We start from the raw sequence: 24,161 nt of genomic DNA, 5'->3' as shown, positions 1-24,161 counted from the left end.
ATATATATATATATATATATATATATATATATATATATATATATATATATATATATATATATATATAATTGTGCAACTAAAAATTTATTTTTCCTCTAATGTTAAGAATATTTTTTGGACCATAGAATGGACAAAATATATTTTTGTCTAGCCCCAAGCATGCCATGTTTGTATTTACAACTATAACTTAATTCAGTTTGCTTCTGACATTTCTGTATTACGCTCATTAATATTGTTCTTTAGATTTTTTGTATTGCAGGCAATGAAGAGTTATAATAATTATTTCCCACCATACATTTAACATTTCTGCATGTCATGGGAGATCTGGTTGTCCTTGAAGAAGTGGTCTGATTTTATTTTTCTAATTTTCCACTTTTATTTCTTTTCAGCTTTTATCTCCAACCCAAAAATAAAATATCTCGACATTTCAAACAATCAAGTCCAACTAAGCTGCTTCTCAGAGTCTGGTTCTCTGCCCATCGTGTATTCCATCTATAACAAGAAGGAACTATTGCAGGAGGAAAAAAGCTACTTAAGGCAGCCTACAAACTTCACCATTACACTGACTCCTGGAGTTCAAGTTGAGCTCATGTGCCAGGCAAATAATTCCGATGGTGTAAAGAAGACTTATTTAAGCCCAATTCGTTCAAATAAGGAGGGTGAGAATTATGGCCTTCACAATTATATTAATGACAATTTTAGAGCAGGAGATATGAATACACAAGGAAAAATCAGGATTTTTACAGTGATAGGTAACTTTACTCAATGCCCTTGAAAAGTCAGGGTTAAGTTCTGAAATTTGGGATCTAAGCAAAAATGGTTGACTGATGACCTATTGAAACATTGAACGTTATTGCCACCGTGTTGTTCAATTCCAGTACTCAAGGACCCCTAAAATGCTAGATTTAAAGAATTTCCCTACCTGGGCACAGGTGAGACAGTTATATCAAGTGAGCTAATGTACAGCCTTAGAAGGAAAATGCTTAAAATCTGGCCTGTTAGGAATATCTTTGAAGGCTAGAAATGGTATAGATAAATTCAGATACTGGTAGAATTACAATGATTAATTAATTAAATAATTGAAAAAATAATAACATTTATCATTTAAGTATTGAACAGAAACAATACCAGTATAAACGAGTCAGTAATTTAAAAAAATAATAATTGGGTGTTTAAAGGGACATAAAACATGATTCTGATAGAACATACAATGTTAAACAACCAATTTATTTCTGTTTTCAAATTTTCTTAGTTTTCTTGTTATCCTTTGTTGAAAAGCTGTGATGTACGCTCATGAGTGTGCATGTGTCTACAGCACTATATGGCAGCAGTTTTTCTGTCATGTCAGTATTTCCTGTCATGTAGTGCTTCAGGCATGTGCACGCTACCTACCTAGGTATCCCTTCAACAAAGAATAACAGTAGAACAAAGCAAATTTGATAATAGAAGTAAATTTGAAACTTTTTTTAAAATTGTATTCTGTATCTGAATATTGAAATATTTTTTTGGGGTTTAATGTCCCTTTAAGTTGTTTATGTCCTGTCTAATTACAGGTTTTCCAAATTTCCTATATTAATCCCACATCCCATTGTGGTCTATTGTCAGTCCTTTCCTCAATCTAGCCACTGGTCTAATCTTAGTCCAGTGTCCCCTCTTATTCATAATTTTTTTTTTAAAGCAATCATAATTGGCTAAGAGATTAATCAATCAAGATTGTGGTGTGAGGGTTTACTGTTGGTACTGAACCCTCCTACACTTCTGAGAGAAGGGAACACCAAAACAGATCAAGGGGCCGATTTATCAAGCTCCGTATGGACCGCTGCTTCATAACTGCAGAAACAGCAGTTATGAAGCAGCGGTCTGAAGACCACTGCTCCATAACTTGTCCGCCTGCTCTGAGGCCGCAGACAGAAATCAACCCGATTGAACACGTTCGGGTTGATTAACACCCCTGCTAGCGTCCGATTGGCCGCAAATCTGCAGGGGATGGCATTGCACCAGCAGTTCACAAGAATGATAAATGCAATGATAAATGCCACCAGTGTATGCTGTCTGCATTTATCGATGTGCAGCGGACATGATACGCTACATCGTATCATGTCTGCTCGCACTATGATAAATCTACCCCCAGGACTGAAGATGAGGAAAAGATAGGGCTTTCATTGGTTTGGAACAGGGATTTTTGTTATTTTATATTTTGTGTGTGTGAAAAGAAGTCGCTGTTAGGAATACTTGATAGCAGGTCCTGTATTATATGTCAATATGGTCATTGCAATTAGTTATAAGTAGCTGCTGTAATATAGTAACATACATGCACATGCTGTCACTGAGCAATAACAATTTAAGTGTGATACAGGTGCTAAAATTGAGTTTCTAACAGCACTAGATTTTTTTTGTTTTATAGTAGCTCCATTTTAGTATAGTAGTTCCATTTTAGTAGCTTGCTCCCTGAAGCGCAGAGGGAAGTAATTGTACATGTTTTGTTTATATAATATATATATGATTTTGTTTTAAACTGTTATACTCTTCGGTTTTATCTACCCTTTCCATGCTAACAATATTATGATATTTCTCCAAACCAATGCTGATAAAGTCTAATTTTCTACACAGCAGAAATTGACACATCTAAGAACGAGGACAAGGTGGAAGATGATTCAAGCCCCAATTACATCATCGCCTTAGACCGCATTCTGACCTCTGTGGATCCCATTTCCCAACAAAAAAACATTTTTGTTTTGATATTCAGTTTATCTTTTATCTTCTGCATGCTGATTGTGCTCGGTACTATCAACTATTTCCGTAAGTTCTTTAAATAATAGAAGATAAAAGTTGCTCACCCATCCAAATGAATGAAAAATACATAAATAATTATTAAATCAGCAGTTGCAACCTAAGTATAGCATATATAACTTAAAAAAGACAGAAATTGTGTGTACCAAATAAGGAACAGTCAGAAGTCTAGAACACTGCACTCAGCTGATGAAACAGTAGCTATACCACAACACAATATTTAATATCAAAAGTTAACTCTAAAAATCCCTAAAGGACTCTTCACAACAAAATATTTAGCCGGCTACTAGAAATAATCTATGGTACACCACTAAAAAGTCCTGCATCATAAAGTTAGTCTTCCTGAAATAAAGCATTTAAGTGGCCACACAAGTAAAACTGGACTTTCTCCACATATGAATCAGTCCTTTACCCAGCTTGTATAGTAGGCAATAACCACTGGAGCCTCAGAGGTAAACAAAGTTCAAAATGCACAGTCAGGGAGACTGCGGTCAGAGCGTCCTCTGCCTTCACCAGTCTTACCCTGGTACCTGTTACCCATGTGCTAGTAGTCCTTTAAGAAATCAGTGTAAGTTCCATATACAACACAAGCCCAGCTGGGATTGGATTTGTGTGGGGTCCTTACAGAGAGTTGCTGCAGATCAACAAGTCCCGATGAACATTTTTCTCCTCCGTGATAGCAGCTGGGAGCTTCTTCCGAGTAGTGTGCAGTGTTCCAGACTTTTCAGGAATCCTTATTTTCGTACACCTACTTTCTTTCTTTTTTAAGCTATATACCTTAAATAATGGTGTGTGCCTATTCTAGACAATATAATAGTGCTTCCCATAACTGAAATCAATTGAAGTCTTATTTTTATATTCGTATGATCTGTGTAAAGAAAGCAGAGAACACTTTTTGGTAGTATAATGATCCTCAATATCATCCTTCCCAAAATTTCTAGGTAAAAGGTGTGCCAGAATGACCAAAAAGAGCAGCCTAATTCATTAACTAGGTAAGTTTAAATGATATGATCAACTGAAATAATTTACAACTGCAACATTTTAGGTTCTAAATTGAAAACACAGTATAATCATCATAAGATATTTAGGAATTTACATGGAAAGCCCCACTTAAAAAAAACACCCAAAAATAAAAAACCTATACTAACACTAAACTAGAGTAATAGTGATTTAGCTATATCCCAAACAAAACAAAAAATACTACACCATTCTACAAATAACCCCCCACCAAAGAAAGCCTTTATTTTTGAGGGGTGGGGGATACTTGTAGAATGGTGTAGAATTTTTTTTTTGCTTGAAAAAAGTAGAATCACTTTAGGACAATGCCCTACAAAAGGCCCTTTTAAGGGCTATTGCAATAGTTTAGTGTTAGATTAGTTTATTTTTATTTTGGGGCTTTAGTTTTAGAATAAGCAAAGATTGTCTTAGGGGGGTTAGCTGGTAAGGGGTTTTGATGTTAGCGGGTATTTTGTGGTGGGGCTTGTGGTGGTTTAGGGGTTAATAATGTAGTGGGGGTAGTTTGCTATATGGGAGTGTGGCAGGTTAGGAGGTAATAGGGGTTTTGAAGGCCTAAGTAGTAGGTACAGATCTAGTAGAAAGAGCAGTTACTCTTTTCGGAGGCTGTTTTCCCGCAACCAAGTGAACCTTACAAATAGTCTGTTTACAGTCCTTTGACGCTTTCTGGGTCGTAAAAAGTAGACAAACAAGCTAGAAGCCTGACTAAAGTCTTTAGTAGTCTGAAGATATAATTTTAAGGCTCTGACTGCATCCAAATTGTTAAGTAGGTATTCCTTATGGTTAGAAGGATTTCGTCACAGAGAATGAACAACAATTTTCTGATTAATATTTTCTGAAGACACTAGCTTCAATCAGGGGCGTATTATGGCCTAGGGCAGCAGATTTGGGAGGGGCAGCACATCTGTCCTATCCTCTCTCTAAAAGCCAGTACACAGTACAGTGAGCGATATAGTGCAGGCTTTTACAGAGAAGACAAGGCACATGCGCTGATTAAGGTTGCTCTTTAGCAGTGCTCCTTTAAACCGTTGGTTCATTTAGAGCCACTGGCACTTTTGCAGTGGAGGCGTTCTTGGTGAGAAACTTGACCGGGGATATGCTTCCAAGGTGAGGCTGGAGGAGAAGATCTTGTGCCGATATGCAGCATCCCCTTATCAGATGTGGTGGGTCTGCGAGCACAGTGCTTATTGCAGGTCTTTACAGCTAACAGATTGGATGCGTCTGTACACTACTTAGATCAGCTTGTGATGTCTAATCATAAACTCTCAGTGCTAATGTATGTTAGCTACTAATAGATAGCTTTCTCTGCATCCATGAACCCATAGAGTAAATAGTAAACAGACACTTAAAAAGTTTCACTACTTGAATAATGGTAAGTAATGTGTGTTGTTGCATGTAAAGGGCAGTGATTGTATCAAAGTGTAGTCTTCTTTCCCTCCCTTCCTCCCTCAACTCCTTCCCTTCTTTCCCTCCTTCCCTTCTTTCTCTCAACTACTTCCCTTGCTCCCTTCTTTCACTCGTTTCTTTCCCTCACCACTTTTCTCTTCTCTCTCTCTCTGTGTCCCTCCATTCCTGCTTTCATTTCCCTTCCTTTTTTCCCCTCCCCTACTTATCTCTTCCTTCGCTCATGGAGAAAATGGTATGAGATGAATGCAATTAAAACCACCTGCATGCAAGTGTTTTGCTAGCCCATTTTCTTTTTAATTGTTATGAAAAAAAACAACAAAAAATTTTTTTTACACACTGCTGACCCAAAAAAATATTAAGTGGAAAAAGGCCTTAAACCTTTGAGGGGGGGGGGGGGCAGCAGAATTTTGAGTGCCTAGGGCAGCACAAAACATAAATACACCACTGCCTTCAATAGAAAATCATATTTAGTCTGGAGGACTGCTTTATCTTGAAGAAAAATCAAGAAGGGGTGATCAGAAGACAGGGCAAATAATTCAGGAACTCTTCTAGCAGACAAAATGGGTAGAAGAAAGAGAACCTTTCATAACAATAACTTTAGGTCCAGGGAGGTCATAGGTTCAAAGGGGGAACCTTGCCGAACAGGAAGAACCAGATTTAAATTCCAAGGGGGAGAAATGGGTATAATAGCAGGATTCATTCTCACCAAGGCTTGAACAACAGGTAATTTGGTAAGTCTTTTTGTGAAACAAAACCGATAATGCCAAAATCTGACCCTTTAAAGAACAAGCTGATAATCCCTTATATAGTCAATCTTGAAGGAACTTAAGAATTCTAGGGATTCTAAAAGATGTCCAAGAGAAACATCTACAAGAACACCAAAGAAAGAAAATAAGCTTATAATACATTTTCTGCAAAACAGGCTATGTGGCTTGCAGTAAAGTAGAGATAACAGAATCTGAGAAACCTCTGTTTCTGAGAACTAGTCGTTCAACCTCTACGCCATCAAATTCAGAGATTTGAGATCCAGATGATACAATGGTCCTTGAGACAGCAGATATTTCCTTAGGGGTAGCACCCATGAAGGAAGAGATGACATCTGTATTAGGTCCTCATATCAAGTTCTGCAGGGCCACGCTGGAGCTATGAGAATTACTGAAGCCACCAATCAGCAAGTCCTACCCAGGTGCTGAACTAAAAATGGGCCAGCTCCTAAGCTTACATTCTTTCTTTTTAAAATAAAGATACCAAGAGAATGGAGAAAAATTGTTAATTGGGGTAAATTACAAAATTGCTTAAAATTGCATGCTCTATCGGAATCATGAAAGAAAATAAATTGGGTTTCATATTAAGAAAACAGCAATGGACATATTTTTTACATCAATTTTGATGATGTCAAAGACTGCATCACAAATTCAATCATTAGCCATTTTAAAGGGACAGATAACACCAGAATTTTTGTTGTTCAAAAAGATAGATAATCCCTTTGTTACGCATTCCCCAATTTTGCATAACCAACACAGTTATAATAATACAAGTTTTACCTCTGTAATTACCTTGCATCTATGCATCTGCAAACTGCCCCCTAATTTCTGTTCTTTTGACAGACTTGCATTTTAGCCAATCAGTGCTGACTCCTAGGTAACTTCACGTGCGTGAGCTCAATGTTATCTATATGACACACATGAACTAATGCCCTCTAGTATAGAAAATTTGTCAAAATGCATTCAGATTAGTGGTGGCCTTCAAGGTCTACGAAATTAGCATATGAGTCTACCTAGGTTTAGCTTTCAACTAAGGATACAAAGAGAACAAAGCAAAATTGGTGATAAAAGTAAATTGGAAAGTTGTTTAAAATTACACACCCTATTTGAATCATGAAAGTTTTTTTTCGACTTGACTGTCCCTTTAAGGACTTTGATGCAGTTGGTAATATCCTCAGATGATTGATAAGGAACCATCTGAGAAAGAGAATCACACCAGAGGGACGCTGCAGCGACTACACAGGTGATTGCAACTGCAGGTCTAAGAGCCGATTGAGAGAATAATTTCCTAAGCAAGGACTCAGATTTGCGATCCATTGGATCCCTAAACAAAGATTTATCCTCTATAGGAGTACTAGTGTGTCTAGCCAAGATGGAAATAGCTCCATAAACCTTATAAACTACTTCCCAGGCTATTAATTTGTTCTTATTGTGGATACTTTTTTTTTTTTTTTTACCTGTTTCAAGGTGCAAATGGAATAGTCTGTAACCAATCCTGGTGCTTCAAAAGCCTTAGGCACTTTAGGCAAAGCTTTAAAAACTTTATTCAACTTATGTACAGGTTTGTAATCCTCTGGATTTGGTTCTGATAGTTGCAAGGTATTCAAAACTTCCTTAAAGGGACATGAAACCCAATTTTTTTTTCTTTCATGGTTTAGAAAGAGCATGCATTTTTAAACAACTTTCTAATGTATGTTGAAAGCTGGACAGATAGCTCAGCATGCTAAGGCACTGTGGCTGAGCTCTGTAGCAACCCAAGGGTTTCAGGTTTGATCCCTGGCGAGGTCCACTCAGCCTTTCATCCTTCCGAGGACGATAAAATGAGCAGCGCCTAGAGACCCTTACGGGTGATTAGCTGCGCTTTATAAGTACCCAATACATACATATGTTGTTGCATGTAAAGGGCAGTGATTGTATCAAAGTGTAGTCTTTTTTCCCTCAACTCACTCCCTCCCTTCTTTCTCTCAACTACTTCCCTTGCTCCTTTCTTTCCCTCACCTCTTTTCTCTTCTCTCTCTCTCTCTTTCTCTCCCTCCCTTCCTGCTTTCCTTTCCCTCCCTTTTCCCCCTCCCCTTCTTATCTCTTCCTTCGCTCATGGAGAAAATGGTATGAGATGCATGCAATTCAACCCACCTGTATGCAAGCGTTTTGCTAGCCCATTTTCTTTTTAATTGTTATGAAAAAACAAGCAAAACAAAAACATTTTACACACTGACCCAAAAAAATATTAAGTGGAAAAAAGGCCTAAAATCTTTGAGGGGGGAGGGCGGCAGAATTTTGAGTGCCTATGGCAGCACAACACATAAATACACTACTGATTTAAACCCTAGAAGACAGTGGTTGACAAAGATTCTTGTTACATATGGTGGAGAAGGCGGGCCACCACATTTTATGTCTGTGGGTTTTATCATTTGTAAGCAACATGGAGGAAGTTATTAAAGCACTGATTCAGTCTACCGCTGTGTAACAGGAGGCCAATAGAAAAGCTGCTGAAAACAGTGCAGTTCTGTAGCAGTTGGTGTTGGCACAGACGGAGAATGCTATAATTATGGCAAAAACACAGAAAGAGAGTACTGAAGTGCTGGTGCAACGGATGGTCACATTTCAAGCAGAAACATTCAGGAAGGTTTGTGAGGAACAGCAGAACGCCACATGCACCTTGTGGCAAGAGATTCAAGCTATATCTGAGAGACTGAACTCTGATCCTGCCAGTGGCTGTCAAGGCTCTAAAGTTATACAAGCTAGTCACTATATTCAAAAGATGTCTGCAGCGGACGATGTTGAGGCGTACCTTCTTGCCTTTGAGAGAACAGCAGAAAGAGAAGCATGGCCAGCAGATGAGTGGGCAAGCATACTTGCAACTTTTTAAAGTGGAGAACCTCAAAAGGCCTACTTTGACCTAGAGCCGGACCAAGCCAGTGACTATGACAAGCTGAAGCCTGAGATCCTGGTGACTTCTGTAGTACTTGCTCAAAGATTTCACTCTTGGAGATATGCATCTGGTAAAGCTGCAAGATCACAGATGTTTGACCTCATTCACCTTGCCAGGAAATGGCTGCAACCAGTGGTTAACTCCACTAATAAAATTGTAGAGTTATTGGTGATGGATCGCTTTCAACAAGGATTACCTGCTTCCCTGCGTAGATGAGTCAGTCAGGGTAATCCTTAAACTGTAGACCAACTGATTGCTTTAGTGGAAAGGTATATTGTGGCAGGAGAAGTTTTGCATCTACCTCCAGCAGATTTACCCTCCTCTCCTATTTGTCAGAACTCTACAAGAACTGGCAAGACTGTTCAAGGGGGAAGGGGGGTGAGAGACCAGCAGTTATATTTACAAGATACAAGAGACACTCCTCTGGGAGATAGAGGAACATTTAAATATAACCAACCTGGAAGGAAATCTAATTATAGTATTAAATATTTTAAGTGTATTGAGGTTGGTCATGTTGCCAGAGACTGTGCCCTTAAAGATTAACTAATGGACTATAGTACAAGTGATAATACAGGGCCGCACTCATTTCTGTCTAACTGTATTCATCCTGATAATAGTGATGTCTCTCGCATGTGTTTGATGACTGTAAATGGTAGAATGTGTAAAGCATTACTTGATTCAGGTAGTATGGTTACATTAGTGGCAACATTTATAGTACCTGATGTGACTATAGATCGTTTGCATAAAATAGGTATTCTTTGTGTTCATGGTGATAAATGTGAATATGCTACAGCTGATGTAAATTTCAAAACACAATTTAAAACTTTTAAATTTTAAAATTTTAAATTTTAAAATTTTTAAAACATCGGGTAGGTGTAGTACCCAAATTAGCTCATGGGGTGGTGATAGAAAGAGATTTTCCTAAGTTTTTAGAATTATGGGCTTTAATAGTAAATTCAGTTAAGGAGTCCAAAAGGAATAAAAAAAATTGAGGATTTTGTGTTTCCTTTATCTGAAATTGATTTGGAATTAAACAGTAAAAGTAAAACTTATTGTCCTATGCCTGTATTGATAGGAGACCAGTCTATCCAGAATAATGAGCCAGGTGTTAGTACAGAAAGCAATGATGATTTAATAGATTTGGAGGTTAATTGTAGTAATTTTAATAGTGCCGAATGGGAGGATCCCACTTTGGCTGAAGCAAGAAATTATATCCGGGTAAATGGTGTTCACAGACAGAAAATCCATTACCTTATCCTCACTTTGAAGTAAATAATAACCTGCTATACAGAGTAGACAAATAGGCCACAGAGTTGTTGGTACCTCAAGTTTTTCATAATACAGTGTTAAATCTTGCACATAGTCACATACTACCTGGGAATTGATAAGACTAAAGAAAGGGTCCTTAGAAGGCTTTACTGGCCAGGTGTGTTTAAGGCTGTTAATAATTATTGCTCTTCATGTCCCAAGTGCCAGCTAACTGCTCCCACAAAGGATTTTAGTAGTCCATTAGTGACTTTACCAATCATTGATGTGTCATTCAAAAGAATTGCTACGGACTTGATAGGTCCACTGGTGAAGTCAGCCAGAGGACACCAGTATATACTGGTTGTCCTGGATTATGCAACCCGCTATCCTGAGGCAGTACCCCTACGTAATATTTCTGCAAAATTGATAGCAAAGGAACTTATGCTTATGTTTAGTAGAGTGGGTATACCCAAGGACATTTTCACAGATCAAGGGACTCCCTTTATGTCTAAGGTTACAAAATAATTGTGTAAACTGATCCATATTAAGCATCTGAAAACTTTAGTATATCACCCTCAAACTGATTGGCTGGTAGAGAGGTTCAATAAGACCCTAAAGAGTATGTTACAGAAAGGCAATTGATGTGAATGGAAAAAAATTGGGACCTTTTATTGACTTATTTAATGTTTTCAATCAGGGAAGTTCCTCAGGCCTCCACAGAGTTTTCACCTTTTGAACTTTTGTATGGTCAACATCCACGGGGGTTACTTGATATTGTTAAAGAGACATGGGAACAGGAAACTACACCATATAGAAGTGTTATTGAACATATATCTCAAATTCAGTATCGAATAGAGGCTGTCATGCCCATAGTTAGGGAACATATGGGAAAAGCCCAAGAAGCACAAAAACACAGTTATAATCGTAATTCTAGGGTTAGAGTGTTTCAGCCTGGTGACAGGGTACTAGTTTTAGTCCCTACAGTAGAAATAAATTTCTGACTACTTGGCACGGCCCATATGAGATAATTGAAAAGGTGGGTGATGTAAACTATATGGTCAGCCAGGGAGAAGAAAACCTGAGCAGATATATCACATTCATCTACTGAAGCTCTGGAAGGATTTGGAGGTTTTGTGTACGGTAAATACAACAGAGATACCTGTTACCGAGCCATAAGTAAATATTTCTGAAACCCTATCTGTGCATCAAAAGCAAGAGGTCAAGGACTTTATGAGAAGGAACAGAGAGTTTTTTTTTCATGATGCCAGGGAGAACTAACATAATTAAATATAACATAGTTACAGAACCAGGAAAAGAAGTTTCCCTTAAACCCTATAGAGTTCCTCAACAATTGATTTAACAAAAGGCTATTGGCAGGTACCCCTCACTGATCAGGCAAAGGAGAAAACTGCTTTTTCAACTCCAGATGAGTTGTTTCAGTATACAGTTTTGCCATTTGGGTTACATGGTGCTCCTGCAACATTTCAGAGAATGATGGATAGAATTCTAAACACCCATGTTCGTTATGCTGCAGCTTATCTTAATGATGTAATCATTTATAGTACAGATTGGGAATCACATCTTCCAAAAGTTCAGGCAGTTCTTGAATCCATTTTCTCTGCTGGCTTAACTGCAAATCCTTCAAAATGTACCATTGGTTTAGAGGAGGTGAAGTTCTTGGTATATACAAATGGGAGAGGATTAGTTAAGCCACAGACAACTGAAATCGAAGCCATAAAAAACTGGCCCCAGCCCCTAACTAAGAAACAAGTTAGAGCTGTTTTGGGGTTGACTGTATATTATAGAAGGTTTATTCCAGATTTTGCTACAATAGCTGCTCCTTTAACTGATCTTAGAAAAGGCAAAATCACCAGTGATTGTTAAATGGTCCACAGAAGCAGACAAGGCTTTTAAGCATTTGAAAGATGCCCTGTGTCTGTGCCTATCCAGTTTTGGTAACTCCAGATTTTTGTAAAGATTTTATAGTGCAGACTGATGCTTCTGATGTTGGTGTGGGGGCTGTTCTTTCCTAAGTGTAACAAGGGGAGGAGCATCCTGTATTATTTCTTAGTAGAAAATAAAACCAACAAGATAAAAAATTACTCTATTGTTGAAAAATAATGTTTAGCTATTAAGTGGGCTTTGGAGTCTCTTCGGTACTATTTGTTGGGGAGGAAATACAGGTTGATTACAGATCATGCTCCTCTCAAATGGATGGTTTCTTAGTCTGCAGCCTTTTCATTTCATTGTTGAGCACAGAGCAGGTCTTTTGCAGGGCAATGCTGATGGTCTTTGAAGGGTACACTCTTTAATGTCTATTGTCGCTCACTCCACTAAGTGTGAGCTGGGGGGAAGAAGTGTGACAGAAAATCTGGTTTGGTGATAGAGGGAGTATATATTAGACCAAGTTTAATACATTTCACTTTACCATTTTGCTAAGAAACCCCAGGGAAGTGATTAGTGTTTTTTAGTTGTGAATACCTTACAGCTGTTAAAGACAATTAAATTCAGGTGTGGCTCATGATTACTGCTCCTAGGGTTTAAAAGGGAAGAATTTATCTAATTAAGTAGATTACAGCCAGTCAGGAGTCCTGATGTGTTGTGTTGTGAAAATATTATGTACTAAACATTTTGCTGAATTTCTGTTTGCTGTTTCATTCTGTAAAGGACATTTGTGTTGCTGCAGACAATGCAACAGATATTTGCTGTTTTGGAAGCTTGTGCAGAGACTGAATCTGTTCCTTTTGCCTTACCTGTGAACAAACTGTATGCTGCTGTTAAAGTCACATTGGTGTTTTGGAAGAAAATAAAGTTTTGAAAACATTCACTGGATTGTCCTCTATTGCATTTAAACCCTAGAAGAGAGTGGTTGCCAAATATTCTTGTTACAATATATATATATTGTATATATATATATATATATATATATATATATATATATATATATATATATATATATATATATGTGTGTGTGTGTGTAAAGATACTGTATATATTTTACCAAATAAAACATCAGATATACATATTTATTTATGAATAAATAGAACATATTTTGCTATGTGAAGAACATTGGAATGTGAAATATTTATATTTTTTGTCAGGTTAGCAAACTTCAGAATATGCAATCAGATTTACGCGCACGCAATATCCTAAATTCAGATTTTTGTGCATATCGGGTTAGCGCTCATACTAAAACTTTTTACTTTCAACTTGTAATGCGAGTGCTACCTGACGTGCGCAAAAAGCTTAATTCTAGCAAAGTTAGCATACGAGCCTGAGTGTTAAATAAGGCTCCACTTCTAATCTGGCCTAAAATGTTTTAAAAGCATTCCCAATGCCATTCAGCTAGATTACGAGTTTGGCGTTATGAGTGAAAAAGCGTCGTTATGGCCCATAACGCTGCTTTTTTCCTAACGCAGCTATTACAAGTGATTGTATATATATGTGTGTGTAAAGATACTGTATATATTTTACCAAATAAAACATCAGATATACATAGAATATTTATTTATCAATAAATAGAACATATTTTGCTTTGTGAAGAACATTGGAATGTGAAATATTTATATTTTTTGTCAGGTTAGCACACTTCAGAATATGCAATCAGATTTACGCGCACACAATATTCTAAGTTCGGATTTTTGTGCATATCGGGTTAGCGCTCGTACTAAAACTTTTTACTTTCAACTTGTAATGCGAGTGCTACCTGACGTGCGCAAAAAGCTTACTTCTAGCAAAGTTAGCATACAAGCCTGAGTGTTAAATAAGGCTCCACTTCTAATCTGGCCCAAAATGTTTTAAAAGCATTCCCACTGCCATTCAGCTAGATTACGAGTTTGGCGTTATGAGTGAAAAAGCATCATTATGGCCCATAACGTTGCTTTTTCCCTAACGCCACTATTACAAGTCTTGTTGGTATAGGTGTACTGTACACCTTTTTGGCTGTCATGCAACGTCAGTACCGCACTTTTAAAAAAGTCCTTTATCAATGGGACTTTCATAGCGCCGGTATTACAAGTTTGCCTGGGAGCCAATAGGAATTAAAGGTGAAAAAATTCTATTGGCTGATTGGAATAGCCAATAGAATGCGCGCTCAATCCTATTGGATCAGCCAATAGGATGAAAGCTTAATCCCATTGGCTGATTGCAACAGCCAATAGGATTTTTCACCTTTAATTCCTATTGACTGATAGCATTCTATCAGCCAATCGGAATGTAAGGGACGCCATCTTGGATGATGTCACTTAAAGGGAAACTTCATTCCCTTCGATCAGAAGAAGAGGATGCTCCGTGCCGGATGTCTTGAAGATGGACCCGCTCCATGCCTGATGGATTAATATAGAAGATGCCGTCTGGATGAAGACTTCTGCCCGCTTGGATGAAGACTTCTGCCGGCTTCGATGAGGACTTCTGCCCGCTTGGATGAAGACTTCTGCCACCTGGATGAGGATGGATGTCCGGTATTCGAAAACTGTAAGTGGATTGTCAGGGGTTAGTGTTAGGTTTTTTTAAGGGTTTATTGGGTGAGTTTTATTTTTAGAGTAGGGTTTTGGGCAATGTAAAAGAGCTAAATGCCCTTTTAAGGGCAATGCCCATCCAAATGCCCTTTTCAGGGCAAAGGTTAGCTTAGATTTATTTAGACAGTTTTTTATTTAGGGGGTTTGGTTGTGTGGGTGGTGGGTTTTACTGTTGGGGGGTTGTTTGTATTTTTTTCTACAGGTAAAAGAGATGATTTCTTTGGGGCAAGGTCCTTTTAAGGGCTATTGGCAGTTTAGTGTAGGCTAGGGTTTTTTTTTATTTTGGGGGGCTTTTTTATTTTTATAAGGCTATTAGATTAGGAGTAATTAGTTTTTATTTTGGATATTTTCGTTTTTTTTATTTTGTGTAATTTAGTGTTTTTTTTTTTTGTAATTTAGATAATTGTATTTGATTAATTTCATTTTTTTTATTTTATTGTAATGTTAGTTTTTAGTGTAAGGCAGGTTAGGTTTTATTATACAGGTAACTTTGTATTTATTTTAACTAGGTAGTTATTAAATAGTTAATAACTATTTACTAACTAGTCTACCTAGTTAAAATAAATACAAATTTACCTGTGAAATAAAAATAAAACCTAAGCTAGCTACAATGTAAATATTAGTTATTTTGTAGCTAGATTAGGTTTTATTTTACAGCTACGTATGTATTTAGTTTTAAATAGGTTATTTAAGTAATAATTGTAAGATTTATTTAGATTTTAATTATATTTGTTAGGGGGTGTTAGGGTTAGGTTCAGGGTTACGTTTGGGTTAGATTTATGGTTAGGGTTAGGGGTTAATATATTTACGTAGTGTTAGTGATGTGGGAGGCCAGAGGTTTAGGGGTTAATAACTTTAGTATAGTGACGTCGACATTGGGGGCGGCAGATTAGAGGTTTATAAGTGTAGGTAGGTGGCGGCGATGTTTGAGCCAGCAGATTAGGGGTTAATAACTGTAATGTAGGTGGCGGCGATGTTAAGGGTGGCAGATTAGGGGTTAATAAGTGTATTTAGGGGGCGGCGATGTTCGGGCCAGCAGATTACGGGTTAATAATATTATGTAGGTGGCGGCGATGTTGGGGGCGGCAGATTAGGGGTTGATAACATTATGTAGGTGGCGGCAATGTTCGGGCCAGCAGATTAGAGGTTTAACTGTAATGTAGGTGGCGGCGATGTTAAGGGCGGCAGATTTGGGGTTAATAAGTGTATTTTGGTGGCGGCGATGTTTGGGCCAGCAGATTAGGGATTAATAACATTATGTAGGTAGCGGCGATGTTGGGGGCGGCAGATTAGGGGTGTTTAGACGTGGTTTTTATGTTAGGGTGTTAGGTTTAAACATAACCTTTTTTTCCCCCCATAGACATTCCGCGATCGCAGGTGTTAGGCTTTTTTTTAGTCGGCTCTCCCCATTAATGTCGATGGGGAAATCATGCACGAACACGTCAAAACACTGCTTGTATTTGGGTGAGGTATGGAGCTCAACGCCACCATATCACCCACACAAGCCGGGTTTTCCAAAACCTGTAATAGCAGCGCTCAAAACTCGTAATCTAGCTGATTGTTAGCACAATTTGCAGCACTCTCTTACAGGCCAGATCTAATTAATATTGCAGTTAAAAATTAAATAGATCTTAAAACCTTAGTGAGTATTAGTCTTGGGATCCATAAAAGAGATGTGCCCAGTTGCTATTTGTAACAGTTCATGGTTATTAGAAAGGATCAATACTATCAATTCTCAGTACTACATGAAAAGGCACCAGTTGACCTTTACTAGTTGAAATAAAAGATTTAGAACATATATTTAACTGAAAGCTGTTTTAAAAAGGAATTCACAAGTACCCAGTTCTGATGGTGGCTGATTAAAGGTATATTTCCTAAGTAATCCCCTTTAATTCCTGGTCATACAAAACAACCAGTCTCAGATGTGGCTTATCACTATATGAACAGATCAATTAATGCTGGACCTTGTCATTAAGACAAATATGGTGCATCTCTGGAAGTGAATTACTTGAATTAGGGCCTAAAATAAAATTAGCTTCCTGTGCTGTGGTTACATAGTATCAACTAGCCATTTCTTAGGTCTTCTGACACACCATTGTCATGTTGTCTTGGACAGTCATAACTGTGGTATGATTAACATATGAAGCAGTGTATGCATGGAGAAACCTGAAATGTGCTGAATTTATATCAGTATGATTTGTGTACAAGACAGTATACAGTAAAGGAAAATCCTGACATCCTGCACTGCCTGTCATTTTACATCACACAGCTATTCTGTACTAGTAGTACATAACACTAAGAACAGTTAGAGTTAGAGTACATAATACAAACAAGTTAACTCAAGACACACAAAGCTAATTGAAAGCAAATTAGCTGGTCAGTTCTTACCACATTGTCCATGTTTTCTAATGGGCAGTCAGTCAGTCTAGCTGTGGTATGAGTAACACATGAAGCAGTGTAACTATGCATGGAGAAACCTGAAAACTGCTGACAAGATTTTTGAATAACTGATTGATTTGATTAATTTGATTTTGATTGATTGATTTTTTAATGATTTGATTGATTGATTGATTGATTTGACTGATGATTTGTGTTTCTAAGTCTAGTAATTTAGGTAGTCTAGTGGTCAATGCACACTGCTTCCTGTGTCATTTAGCTGAGTGACTACTAAGTATCCATGAAAACATGGAAGTGGCACTGACAAGGTCAATCCTGACATCCTGCACTGCCTGTCATATTACATCACACAGCTATTCTGTAGTGTACTACTAGTACATAACACTAAGAACAGTTATAGTTAGAGTACATAATACAAACAAGTGAACTCAAGACACACAAAGCTAATTGAAAGGAAATTAGCTGGCCACATTGTCCATGTTTTCTAATGGACAGTCAGTCTAGCTGTGGTATGTGGCTGTGGTAACAAATTAAGCAGTGTAACTATGCATGGAGAAATCTGAAAACTGCTGACAAGAATTTTGACTGACTGATTGATTTGATTGATTTTTGAATGATTTGATTGATTGTTTTGACTGATGATTTGTGTTTCTAAGTCTAGTAATTTCGGTAGTCAATGCACACTGCTTCATGTGTGTTAGTCATTTAGCTGAGTGACTATCCATGAAAACATGAAGGATGTGGTACTGACAAGGTAAATCCTGCAACTTGTTTTTAACATCGATACATGCATCAACTTATAGCAGCAGCACTGCAGCATAGTACAGTAAGAGTACAATTTTCAAATTTAAAAGAGAGAATACAATATTCAAATCAAAACATTGAAAGTTTGAACCTGGCTTCAGGTTATTGCATTTATGGCACAGTTTCTTTCTTCTTCTACATTCATATATTACTTTTCATGGGGGACTGCTGATTGCTTGCATGACTTGCTGCTCAGACACAATGTCCATATCAGACATCACCCTGGCCTTGATGATGTTATCCGCATTTATATAGGTTGTCTTGAATGGTGGGTCAAGGAATGATGCCAGATAGCTGTTAGCTTAGCTCTGATAATGCTAGCTTCTTCAAGTTGCAGAGATGAGGCAGCGGAAGCAGTATTAAAAAAACTTCCTAAAGATTTGAGATCTTCTTCTCCACTCTGCAGCAATTAAGACAAGAGACAACAGGCTTGCACTTGAAATTAATTGAATAATATAAAGAAGACAACAATGGGCTTGATGATGCAATCACCTTGATTGAAGAGAACACACTCAGGCTTGCTGCACTTGAAGAAAACAAGGGGCTTGATGATGCAGTCACCTTGATTGAGAATAGACAAGAGACCACAGGCTTACACTTGAAATGAATATAAAGAAGACAACAATGTGCTTGATGAAGGGGTCACCTTGATTGAAGAGAGAACACAACACACAGGCTTGCTGCACTTGAATATAAATAAGACAACAATTGACTTAATGATTATGGAGTCACCTTGATTGAAGAGAACACACTCAGGCTTGCTGCACTTGAAGAAAACAAGGGGCTTGATGATGCAGTCACCTTGATTGAGAATAGACAAGAGACCACAGGCTTACACTTGAAATGAATATAAAGAAGACAACAATGTGCTTGATGAAGGGGTCACCTTGATTGAAGAGAGAACACAACACACAGGCTTGCTGCACTTGAATATAAATAAGACAACAATTGACTTAATGATTATGCAGTCACCTTGATTCTGATTGTGAAGAGACAAAAGACCACAGGCTTACACTTGAAATGAATTATTGAATATAAAGAAGACAACAATGGGCTTGCTCATCATGTTTATTTCAGACTGAGGCAACACTGGCTTTCACTGGAGGAGACTGACCATCAGTAGAATACACTGACTCTAGAGGACTGGCCTTGCTGTTGTAGAAGACACTGGATGAATGGCTGACCTTGCTGTTGTAGAAGACACAGGCTTGCAGAGAGGCAGTGCACTTGCAGGATGACTTTGCTGTTGTAAAAGAAGAAACAGGCTGCAGGATATGGATGACCTTGTTGTTGTAGAAGAAGAAACAGGCTGCAGGATGTGGATGACCTTGCTGTTGTAGAAGAAGAAACAGGCTGCAGGATGTGGATGACCTTGCTGTTGTAGAAGAAGAAACAGGCTGCAGGATGTGGATGACCTTGCTGTTATAGAAGAAGAAACAGGGTGCAGGATGTGGATGACCTTGCTGTTGTAGAAGAAGAAACAGGCTGCAGGATGTGTGTGACCTTGCTGTTGTAGAAGAAGAAACAGGCTGCAGGATGTAGATGACCTTGCTGTTGTATTAGAAGAAACAGGCTGCAGGATGTGGATGACCTTGCTGTTGTAGAAGAAGAAACAGGCTGCAGGATGTGGATGACCTTGCTGTTGTAGAAGAAGAAACTGGCTGCAGGATGTGGATGACCTTGCTGTTGTAGAAGAAGAAACAGGCTGCAGGATGAGGATGACCTTGCTGTTGTAGAAGAAGAAACAGGCTGCAGAATGTGGATGACCTTGTTGTTGTAGAAGAAACAGGCTGCAATCTGGAACAACAGCTGTTGGCTGACTTGGTTGAACTTGGTACAGTAGGAGACGATACACCGACAGTCTTTGCTGTTGGTTGAACAATGAACATAAACATATTTTAGAATAAGGATTTGGAAGGGAGGGAAAAATAGACAGACAACATAGAATAGGGGTGGTTAGGGGAGACAAGTTCAACTTTTTGTAAAGACAACAAACACAGTCACAAAAACAGTAATGGACTGGGAGAGACGTCATCAAGTAAAAAAAAAAAAATTGTAATTTAATTATTACATTTATTTTGTGTTCTGAAACTGAATCAATCAAGACAGAGCAATAGAGCATGCAATTTTAAACAACATTCACACTTGAATTGCCTTATATTAGCTTAACTTAGCTATATTTTATTAATTCTTAAAAAGAATTGCTTAGTCAAAATTCATTCAGGCCAGGGATGCAATTTTGTGGATGCACAATGCACATGGACAGGTTAATAGGGCATTGCATACCTGACGCAGATTGCAGTTGCACATTTTAGCATCATGCTGCTATTTATAGGATATTTTGGATCCCCAAAATGCATTAATGATTTTTTAATGTTGCAGCTGCTGCCGCACTAGCATAGCAGCAGCAATGATAAAGAAAAAAATTACTTGCATTGCAGCTTAGTGCTTACAATAAAAAATTATTCCCTTTCAAAGTTTCAAATGTTTCTTTCTTAAAAAAGGAACAAAATTAATTGCATTGCAATTGCACTGCAGCAGCATCCATCCATAAAGAATGACAAAATTAAAATTTTAATAAAACCAAAATTACTTTTTTAGGAACAGAAATTACAGAAAATAGAATAGAGAGATCAATCAATCATTTTTTATTAATGTAAATATAAACATTTGTGTTGGCTTGGGATTATGGTACAGTATAATCAGGGAGGGTAATGGTAATGTTTTACATTTAAAATTAACAGCACTTATAATTAGAGGAAAAATATAATAAAAAAACAAACAAAATGGTTGTGTTGTGCACTGCACCACTGTGTGATTTATGATCTATCTTCTGGGAATCTACACTCACTCAAATAATTTATAAATAAATATAATTAATAATATATTATAATTACATTTATCAGAAATCTATCAGTATCTACTCTAGTAATACAAATTTCATCCTGTATAATTGATCTACTAGATAGAGTAGAAGAGTTGTCTAGTAGATATTTAATATATTTTATATATATATATATATATATATATATATATATATATATATATATATATTATTTTGTATCATTGTGAATATATTATTATTTTTTATTCATTTCACAATAAATTCTACAAGCAAGCAATCCTTAATGAACATTTATAAATAAAATATATTGTAAAATGTTATCAAACTCAATGTTTGCAAGTTAAAAAAAAAAAAATAGTCATTAAGGAACTTTAATGTTTTTGTACAATACTCACTTTATTGCTCACAACTTTGAGCTGTCCCACCGCCACACCACCGCTTGACCACCACCACACCACTCCCAGATGACTCTCAGATCAATGCCTGTTGCTCCAACACACTCGGCAATCTCTGCAAAAATGTCCGTTTTACGGGCATTCTCAGGTCCGCCCACAGCTGCACACTGCTCCACCTCTCATCCTACCTCTCTGCCTCAGGTTTCATGAGTTTGTTTTTGTTTTTTTAAATTGCGTACTCTCGCGGTTTTTAAACCGCTGTGATTAATCGCAGTTTAAAACTGCATCCGCGATTTATCGTGCAGCCCTAACTTGAATCCAATAGGATGTTAGAATGTAAAATATGAATGTGATTATGCTGCAGGGCAACACCTAAGGGATTATCATGACAGAGGCATGCAAGGATCTTTCCACACCTACTAGCATCCTACAAGCCCCAATAGTGATATAAAAGTGTAATTGCTTATAAACTTACAAAACATTTTTTGTAAAGTAATGATTTTATTGAGTCATGGATATATTTATCACCACTAACAATACAGATGAACTATGAATTGATGACCAGGGGTGTAAAACAAGAAAATCCAAAGGCTTATATGCTAAGTGAAATTATAAACACGTCTTGAGGATGAAGAGACACCCTCCGCATTTGAAATCAAATGGGTTGGTTTAAAGACAAGGACACTCTTCCACGGCTTGCCACAGAAGTAGATATAGTACGGGCAGGTCTTACCCACAAGGCATCACTATTCTGTCAGTTAAAAACTTCAGAATCCAGCAAATTAATTTAACCTGAAAGAAATGCTGAGTGATATCACAAGCATGTCTTGGGGACAGAGAAAGAGACTCCCTGTATCTGAGATCAAATGTAACAAGAAGTTCCTTGGCCTGCAACAGAAGTAGTTATCTGCAGTGATAGGAAATGGGGACTCTCACCAAAGGAGTCCAAGAAAGTAAAATCGAAGAACTGGATATTCTTGGCACAGAGACCTGATACAAATAGAATAGATTAACTGGTTTATTGTTTTAGAGCACTCTCCTGTAGATTCAAAAGTAGTGACTTGCAAGGAAGGTAGACAGGTTCCTTTGTATATGCAGTAAGACTTCAGAAAAGAACTGAAGACAAAAGCTGAGGCTCAGATGGACACTTAAGCAACAGTAGAAACAAGATGATAATCCTTAAGCCTTTGCTGGCTAGCAAGTTAAAAAGTGGCTATTGTTATGGGGGTCAGCTTTAATTACCATCTTGTAGGACAAATAACAAAATCCAATTCCCTGACAGTGATTGGGTAGTGATGATTTACATGGATATTGTTGCTTAAACCAATAAGATGTAGATCTACATCATGCGGTACAAAGTCCATCATACCACATAAGATAGATCTCGGTCGCAGCTTCAGGAAGCTCCAGCAGTTTTGTGTCAAGTGACAGCCGAGAGCTGGTGTTCCTACGCTGCAGGCATTTGTCTGCATATGGTAACAGAGCACAATGTCAGATTGTTACAGATAGTGACACTGTGTGTGTCACCGTCTGTAACGATCATCTGCTGGTGCTGGTGAGAGGGAAAGCAGAAGGCAGGTGGAAACCCAGCGGCAGATGGTGGGAAAGGCCCTATATTCCATAAACAAAAATCAAGGAAGAGGGAAGGATGGGGCGCTGCACTACAGAAAAGGGGGGGAGGGATGTTGCCCTGTGTAAGATCGCCGAGAGGAGAAGATGGGGGGACAACTACACTACAAAAAAAAAAACAGTTGCCAGTACCAAAGATGGCTACCATTAGTGGGGGGTTATAGAGCTGTTTGGGAGTGATCAGGGAGGTGGGAGGGTTGAGGGGAATCACTGCACTGCAGAAAAAAATAATGATAATAAAAATAAATGATAATAATAAAAAAAACTTAACTACATACTGGCAGACTATCTGCCAGTACCTAAGATGGTGAAGATGAGTGTGGGTAGGTTGGGGGAGAGCGCTGCTTGGGAGGGATCAGAGGGCGGGAGGTGTCAGGTAGGAGGGTAATCTCTACAGTACAACTAAAAATAACCTTGCAAGCTACCTGATTAACCTCTTCACTGCTAGGAATAATAGAAGTGGGGTGCGCATCTGCAATTAGCATCCTTCTAATTACCAAAAACCAATGGCAAAGCCATGCATGTCTGCTATTTCTAAATAAAGGGGATCCCGGAGAAGCTTTTACAATCATTTGTGTCATGGTTGCACAAGCGGTATGTAAATATTTTCCGTGTTTTGATAGGTAAATAAAAAAAAAAAGCAAGGTTCTATCTGTTTAAATGGAGTGATAGCAAAAATGCTAAAAAATTATCCGGTATTTTGGGCAAACTCTTCTATGAAATTCCCGGTTGCGAAAGGGTTAAACATAAAAATTACACATTGCTGACAGATGAGGAGGTCAGTAGGGCCATATCACTATCAACTGAGTACTACTTTGGAATCCAGTTTTAGTGATATAGAATAGAGGTAGTACAATACGAGCAGATGATAATCTATTGTTTATATAGTGGTTGAATGTGCATAAATAGTGTTGCAATTAGTATGAAACTGTAATAATGTGGTACATTTTTTTTTTCTTTCGCACATACAGATTAATGGCAATTTAAAGACACCCTGATTTTCCATTTGTGTGCACTGGAATCATTCAGAACTCCTTACAGATGGGACAATGTACATAGTGATTTAAGGTGGAGGAATAACACCTTTGTGGATGATTTGCTGATGTTGGACATTTTAAGAGGAAAATCTAGATTTCCATTTTTTTTCTTTTCTCTTCTAAATTGTTTTCCCTTTTCTTCCATGATAAGTTAAGATTAAATACTGGTAGTAATTATTGAGCATGTTTTGATGCTGAAAAAAAGTACAATCTACAGAAAGTTGAACAGGTAGATGCTGCAAATGGGTAATGAATCAAGATGCATACCCCCAAAATGTCCCGATTTTTGCGGTATAGTCCCGATTTTAGGGGTCTGTCCTGCTGTCCCGGGTTGCTTGCCATCTGTTCTGCATTACCCCATGCATTTAAAAAAAAAAAGTGT

General features: G+C 37.8%; 1 protein-coding gene across 11 annotated transcripts in view; it reads left to right on the top strand.

The window, feature by feature from the left end:
• Positions 1–23,957, top strand: part of LOC128643793 (uncharacterized) — a 202,586-nt gene extending 178,629 nt beyond the window's left edge. For 10 of the 11 annotated variants that reach the window (XM_053696613.1, XM_053696614.1, XM_053696611.1 and 7 more), the window contains 4 exons: positions 390–659; positions 2,611–2,799; positions 3,732–3,782; positions 23,714–23,957. In XM_053696613.1, the coding sequence (XP_053552588.1) occupies positions 390–659; positions 2,611–2,799; positions 3,732–3,778 (506 nt within the window). In that variant the 3' untranslated portion in view covers positions 3,779–3,782; positions 23,714–23,957. The remainder of the gene's footprint in view (positions 1–389; positions 660–2,610; positions 2,800–3,731; positions 3,783–23,713) is intronic. The other variant, XM_053696607.1, reaches the window with a different exon arrangement.
• The last annotated feature ends 204 nt before the right edge of the window (positions 23,958–24,161 follow it).

Source organism: Bombina bombina, unplaced genomic scaffold, assembly GCF_027579735.1.
Source record: "Bombina bombina isolate aBomBom1 unplaced genomic scaffold, aBomBom1.pri scaffold_518, whole genome shotgun sequence".
In the NCBI taxonomy this organism is placed as follows: domain Eukaryota; kingdom Metazoa; phylum Chordata; class Amphibia; order Anura; family Bombinatoridae; genus Bombina; species Bombina bombina.
Note: the sequence above shows the minus strand (reverse complement) of the source record. Positions and strands in the feature narration are given on the sequence as shown.